Below are 7,598 nucleotides of genomic sequence, written 5' to 3'. Positions count from 1 at the left end.
CAATAGGCTTGATTAATTCTATTGTTCATAGAGGGTCAAGTGCCCCATCATCTGACCCGTGTTGTGTTATGTGAATGTAGTGAATGCAAGCGGGGGTTCAAAGCCCCCTTGTTTTTGTCTCTCTTTCCCTATTTGTGTTGGTATCATTGGGGCCCTGATTCACACCTTTTGCTCAAAGAGGGCTGAGTCATTCTTGCAATGACAGCATTGTAGGAGGCGGACAACTGGACACGAAGGCCTCCACCTCTGTTTAATGGTGGATGGTTTTTCTTCACAAAGATGGCTTCCTTTACTCCTCTCTCAAACCAACGATCCTCTCTATCAAGGATGAGAACATCTTCATCCCTGAAAGAGTGACCGCTGGCTGAGTTATTCACTAAAGAAGAACCCATCCAGAGGACCTACTTATTTTTTTTTTTGAAAAGCTACAGTATGCATGATTCATTTTCCTTCTTTGCCTCAATTATGCACCACTTTGTGTTGGGAGTCATGTGAAATACTTGGAAGTTTGTTGCTGGAACATGATAGAATGTTGTAAAGTTCAAGGTGTATGAAGACTTTGTCAAGACACTGTAAAAGGATAATAAAAAGATATTTAGATTTATACTTACTTCCACCTCTTTCCATGAATACTGTGGGTACTGCTTCTCAAACATGGGAATGAACTCATCGTAGTGAACCTAAATCCAATAAGATAAAAACTTTTAGTCCATAAAAATGGAAATTTGATGTACATAATCAACATCACATATCATTGGCATTCATCATCAGAATTTAAAAATAAAGCTAAAAATGTCATCTGCACTGCGGAGTTCATTTATTCCTTTTCTCGTTTAGGAATTTGATGGAATATGGCACAAAGGAGTTCTTGTACCTGTTCCTTCTGTAACGACGCACCTTGAATCACCTCCCAGATGGCAGAAGTTCAACGTCACTGCTCAGCACATTAGCTGAGTTCATATAGACTTTGTCTGCCAGTCCTACAGCCTGTTTTTGGCACAGCTCAGTGAATTTGTTCTCCACCAATGATTTTGGAGCAGATGTTGAGTATAATGTTCTTCAGCTGTTCTGAAAGGCCGCTGAACCACACTGAGCTGCCATACAGCACACAATCTGAATAGTGACTGTGTTGAAATAGTCTAGCACGGCTGCAAAGGATCGATTAGATCCTTTGTTGTATTTTGTTGCACAGATGATCATGAGTGGTCAAGGAGAGGGTGCTGTCCACATGTAATTCCAAGATATTTTAATGAGTCAGATTGTTCGACAATCTACTGATGAATCTACTTCCTCAGTCTTCGGACAGTGATTTAAAAAAGTGAACCTGTAAAACTAAACAATATCCACCACCGCAGGCTATGAGCCACTGGATAATAACAAAGGCATTGAAAAGAGAACAAAAATGGTGACAGTGCATTAAAATATACCTGTTTAAGCTCCACCCCCTCTGCATAGTTCATGACAGTGAAGTGCTTTTGGTAGTCATCAAAATGATCCAAGGAGAAAGGTCTAAAAAGAAGAATGATAGCTTAAAAGGATCCATGATTAGTTGTAACATTACAGTAGACTTTATTTGATAAACATATATTTTAACAGTAAAATAAAGACTGTAAAAATACTGTAGGCTGTTTAGTTTTTCTAATTTTTAAAAATCTATTTTAACATGGACAGAGACATTTTATTTACATGCAAAGCATTCTGGGTAAATGATGACGTGGATAGGTCATCGGTGCGAGGCTGCTAGTGAGCTATATCCATCCTGAAGGTTAATCTTAGACAATATCTGATGATTGACTCTTTTAAATGAAACCAGAGAGCATTGACAGAGAGGAGAAGGTAGAAATGACTCAGCCTGTAACTGAAAATATGGATGGAGGACAATAGAGCTGCTTCATGGAAGAAGAATCTCAGCTTAGCCTGTTAGCCTTTGCACTAGCGCCAACGCTATATTGCCTTATATGTATTAGCTCAGTGCTAACGTGACAAACAAGCTAAGCTGAGGTCCTCCATCTATGTTTTCAGTTACAGGCTGAGTCATTTCTACCTTCTCCTCTCTGTCAACGCTCTCTGGTTTCATTTAAAAGAGTCGATCGTCAGATATTGTCCAAGATTAACCTTTAGGGGGGATTTAGCTNAATTTTTGGCTTTAAGGGTGAACCTGATAATTTTATATTTTCTTGGATTATGTTTTTGTCAGGTGTTTGACCTATGGGTGTTTTTGCATAATTAATGTTTTGCCTATGTGAGGCGTGTCTACACAGTTTGGTTTTTGAAACCTTATCTGTTCSTGTTTTCAATAGGTTATTGTGGTCTTCACCTGTTTAGACTATCTGTCTTACTGAGCTTGAAAAATTGATCTTAGTATTTAGAGAAATACGAACATCTGATTACTTGTTGTTTGAGTTTGGTTAAATTTTGCATAATGCTTGCCAATAATTATTGCCATAAGGGAGTTTTGTGCTATTTTTGGTTAGCTGGTCCCCTGCATTTTTAAGAGCCCAGTCACTTATATATATAAAAAAGTCCTCAGAGGGAAAAAATATGGTTAAACGTGTTGATAAGGAAGTACTGTTTGCATATTTTTTAATCTAAAACTAAATACGATGACCGTGAGTCTGCAGAAACAGCACCGCATTTGCAGTCTCGCGGACCTTTCGTTTAAATACACATTGTGGGGTATTTCAGATCTGACCTTGTTTCCCCCCATGTTGTTGAAAGACATTTTAAAACATACTCTGGAAAAGTGGGTGGACCTCAACTCCTAGTTGCGTCGCGTTGCACGCGTTTCGTACACCTGTCATGTCTCCTCAAACATTTCATATCGTCACATCTTTYGCCGCTGCTCAGCTTTTACCTCAGCCACTTCAGGGTTTTTATCTCACGACGAGACCTTATCTGTGTGGCTCAGTGGGAGCTGTCCAGCRCCCYGCGATCTGGCCCACTCATACTCGCTGGATCTCAACTGAGGCACAGTTAAAGGGTGTGGGGGCCCAGCTCGTGGGTGTTTGAGGGAGGGGGGGTGCATGTGTGTGCGTGTGTGGGGGTGATAATGACATCGGTTCCTCTTAGGTTTTTTTTCCACCACATATGTAAAGCTGAGGCTGCAAATTTGTTGGTCTTACATAGACGTGCAGCACAGCTGATCATAAATACATAATAGAAAAACTAAAAACCTGTTTCACAGGCAGTTCCTGAGAGGCCAGTCGAATGTATTACATTGCTAAATGAATGGTGAATAAACTTTTGCTATAAAGCAACAGGGACTATTGCAATCTGTGTGCTTAAAGAATATGACACCTGGCGTCCCCCTGGCCTTTGTTCAAAGAACAAGGGCATTTTTTTATATATGAGGATAAGACGGAGGACTGATGTGTTTCTGTGTAATATTATTTATAAACTACAATTGTATAATTTAATCATCATCATTTTCACACACGAACTGTCTGTCTGAAATAAGTGTTTCTGAAAATTTTTTCTAAATTTTCTTTTTCTCTCTGGGTGTTTGTGTGAGTTTTTCCGCAGGGCGAATGCTGTTCTCACCGGGGGTTCTCCATTTCCACCTGGAACCAGCTGTCTGCCWCCTCGTGCTAGCCTTTCCAATGGGCATTTCCTGGGGGGTCCTTTTTGGGGGGACCCATCCCCCCACATCATCACGTTCCACCTTTGAACAGGCCATGTACGGCTGCTCTCTCTGGGCGAGGTTTCTAAAACGCTACACATCTGGCCCTGTGTTWTGGTGTGGTTTCTGATCACACACCCTCTGCCTTAATGAAATAAAGAACAGGACTGTGTTTTTTATACCCAGGCTAAATTAGCTGGGTGAGAGTGCTTTTCACCACACTGTTTGCATTTTTTCAGCCACCATGAAAAACTCAGTATGAACTGCCCCTTTCTGAAATACTGGACTAACTTTGTGCTCTTCTGACTGGCTTATTATTACGCATTTTAAATGTTTCACTGTTTTACCTGCTGTGCAACTATGTCTGTGCAATGTTTGAAATTTCCTGGTTTTTCTCAGGGATTGTTTTGACGCCCTGGGTAGCTGGGTTGGTATTTAGCTCYCCCTCCTGGGTGGCATCAGGGTTACCCCTGGTCCATTTCTGAGGCCCATCTCGTAACATAATTTTAAAACAATTAGGCACTTCTGGATGTTTTGGGTTTACTGTTTTTTTTTGTTTTNGCCTTGCACCGAGGACCTATCCACATCATCATTCACCCAGAATGCTTTGTGTGTAAATAAAATGGCCCCGTCTGTGTTAAAATATATTTTTAAACTTTTAGTTTAAAAATTATAAAAACTGAACATCCTACAATATTTTTACACTCTTTATTTTACAGTTAAAATTTATGTTTATTAAATAAAGTCTAATGTTACAACTAATCGTGGATCTCTTTAATCTAATCATAAAAGTGGATTTAACATAAATTATTTGGATGTCTTTGCAAATAAAGTAGTTATTGATGTTGATTTTATGCTTTCTAACCAGGATGAATTTATTACCTGTTGGCAAAGCGAAGCCAGAATACATTGTAGACATAAAGACGCAGAGGCTGAACAGAACGCAACATCAGCATGTAGCGAATGTCAAACTTCACCATTCCTATTTCCTCTCTGTTGAACAGCACTGGATCATTAAGGTACTTGCACACCACCTGAGAAATAAAGAGTCCAAAAAAGGCACGTGAACTGTGGCAGTTCTGTCTGACACAAACAAGTGTTTCCAACTTTTCTTCCTACGAGAAAAGACAAGGAGCTACTATAGAAATAAACAGAACTAAACTGAAGCGTAGGTGCCTTCAATAATATACTTTTAGGATTGCCATGGCCTGGATGAATAAAGATCGCTGACAAATGTGTGAGTGAAATGACAGTATGCTGTCTGTTCATGAGTGTGCTGCTACCTTTGGTGTACTTTCTCTCTGTCTGATAATATAATCCAGATTATTAGTGATGTGTGTGTCCAGTCCACGAGCCAGGTTCCAGGGCTTACAGATCCAGTGGTTGTCTTCTTCCCTAAAACATAGACACATCACGTAATGCTACGTTCACACCAAACGCGTTTTGAGCGTCAGGTTTACACGCAAAGGCTATGGTGGACACGCGTCAAGGAGCGTTGGCAAGGGGGTTACAGGGACTCAGATGGGCAGGGAGGTCTGCTGCGAGCTCCTCCCCGGTCTCAAAGCAGCGACTGATGCCTCAGTTCTCGCACATCCTTGCTCTCAGCTGCAGGCAGTTATTCATCAAACGCTGCTGCTGACTGACCCATGACGGGATGTAAATGTGACGTTGTCTATAAGTAAAATTAATCACTCATTAAATAACTTTGTGGTGTTTTTTTGTCACTCATAGGGTGGATTGCATCAACTCTGTTATATTACAAAATGGCAGTTTCACCAAAGTGAAATGTTAATATGTGGAGCTGTGTTTGATTACTATAGCTGGCTTTCTCAAAGACCAGGATGTGTGACACAAAAATCTGAATTTTGGAACTGAAAGTGAAAGCAGTCAAACTGAATTTTTTATAGAACAAAATACAGTTTCATTTTTATTTATTGTGCGATTAATTCAATTATTGCTTATTGCAACAGGTCTAGTGGTTTGCAACCAAAATATGAAAAACTAGCTGAATAACCCAGCAGCAAGCTGATTCAAAACATTGAGCAACATAGTACAAAATCAACAAATTACAACAACATATTCAAAGAATTAAAAATAAAATAAAATTAAAATGTGACGAAACAAAATAAAAACATTGGTTGTTTTAAAAGCTAGCGAGAACAAATGCGTTTTAAAAGTAGGATTTAAAAATACCAAGAAGCCTGTCTGATGTGAAAGGGCAAGCTGGTTCCACAACTGGCAAGACCCGATCACCTCAGTGGACCATCCTGGACACCAGAACAACTAAAAGCAATTGATGCAGGAGGTCAGACAGGTGTACAGGAGCCTGTCCTGCTGCCCTTTTTAATGTTTGAAGTGTCCTTGGATGTCTTGAAAGGCGCTAACAAATAAAATGAATTATTATTATTATTATTATTATTATTATGGATTATGGTTTCAATATGTTATTATGGTCTTCACCTGTTTAGACTATCTGTCTCACTGAGCTTGGAAAATTGATCTTAGTANATTTTGCACATTTTAATGACATTTCCACATTTATTCATGAAGTTTTGTTGTCTTCATTTATGATTTGCTTTTGAACTTGTCCAATCGCTTTGCTAGAAGTTAATGCCTTCAGCATTTTTTCAACTCACCTTGTCCTAATTTACTTTACTTAAGGTTCATTTATTGACAACTAGTTGTTATTAAATTAACACATTATCCAAGTAATATTCTGAGGGAACATACTCGGCTAATACTATTCATATTTGAGGGGGGCAGAACTTGTGGTGATAACTTGTTGAATTTTGGAATTTTAAGTTTTTTTTAATTTTGACATGTTTTTCTTCATCAATTCTTCTGATGTGTAATGATGTTTCATTTGTCTTTTATGCCTTTTTCCTGTTGTATCTTGCAGTAATTGAATGTATATGTTTTTGGTCGTCATATAACTTGCACTATTTTTCCCTCATTTTTACATTATGTTGTTGATTTTTGCATTTGTGTTTAGACGTTTGATAATTATTCCTTTTTATTTGGTTTGAGTATTGTTTACTCAAAGAGGAGGGTTTGTTATGGAATAATTATGTATWTCTGTTCTACCTTGACAYTGTCCAGTAATCATATSTCATGATAACTAGTTTCGGCTTTTTTAATCTATCGGCCCAGACTTCAAGACTCCAGCAATGCATGACCTCTCTTATTTTAATAAGGTGTTTCCGGGCTGACAACTCTGCCATTGGTTAGATGGTTCACAGTTGGTGAAATGTGATTGGTTGTAAGCATGTTACAGGATGTTATATTATCGGCTGCTCTGCGTTGATGCGGCAGCCACAACTTGACAGACTTCTCTGATTGACTTCTGCTCTGTTGTTGCTCAAATTAAATCATTTGACGACCATACACGCAGACTTTCTGTGCATTTATTCCAACGTGTTTCTGCATTCTTAGTAAATCGTGCCACCACAATGTGCTAAACTTGTTTATATTGAGGACCATACTGTGATACAGCTTTTCTGGGATAAATATAATTAAATAAATGATCAAATATGAAGAATAAATAATTACATGAGCTGAAACCATCTAAATAATATCTTTTTGAATAAAATAGTCTTTTAAAAAAGAAACCGGTCTAGCAAATAAAACATTTGTATGTTTTAAGTTATTTTGCTCTGTGTGAAAGCCAGATATTTGCTGGTTGGTCTGGAGAGTGTGGAAAGCTGGTTTAACCAAGGCCAAAGTGAAGACCAAACAGGAGCTGTCTATCTGAGGGACATGTTAGTCTAAAAGACATTTAACCATGAAATGTTCAGTTTGTGATGTTTATATGACACACACCCAGCCCCTCGACCACTTAGGTAGTTTACAAAATTTATGCAGAGTAAAAGAATAAAATAAAAACTTGTTGGACTGATTTGACATGATGTCCTGAGACGCTGCAGCTGATAGGAGTCATAAAACAGAACAGGGGGACGTTAGATGACCTGACGCCCCTCTA

The 7,598-nt window shown here is 38.7% G+C and overlaps 1 protein-coding gene across 1 annotated transcript in view; it reads right to left on the bottom strand.

Moving 5' to 3' along the window:
- The window catches only part of LOC106533569 (tubulin--tyrosine ligase-like protein 12), a gene marked incomplete at both ends in the record, with an annotated part of 6,413 nt that extends 1,399 nt beyond the window's left edge, over positions 1 to 5,014 (bottom strand). Inside the window, 4 exon segments of the mRNA XM_014029923.1 lie at positions 612 to 680; positions 1,428 to 1,509; positions 4,502 to 4,653; positions 4,903 to 5,014. Coding sequence (XP_013885377.1) covers positions 612 to 680; positions 1,428 to 1,509; positions 4,502 to 4,653; positions 4,903 to 5,014 — 415 coding nt within the window.
- Between the last annotated feature and the right edge of the window lie 2,584 nt (positions 5,015 to 7,598).

This window comes from Austrofundulus limnaeus, unplaced genomic scaffold (genome assembly GCF_001266775.1).
Source record: "Austrofundulus limnaeus strain Quisiro unplaced genomic scaffold, Austrofundulus_limnaeus-1.0 Scaffold974, whole genome shotgun sequence".
NCBI lineage: Eukaryota > Metazoa > Chordata > Actinopteri > Cyprinodontiformes > Rivulidae > Austrofundulus > Austrofundulus limnaeus.
Note: the sequence above shows the minus strand (reverse complement) of the source record. Positions and strands in the feature narration are given on the sequence as shown.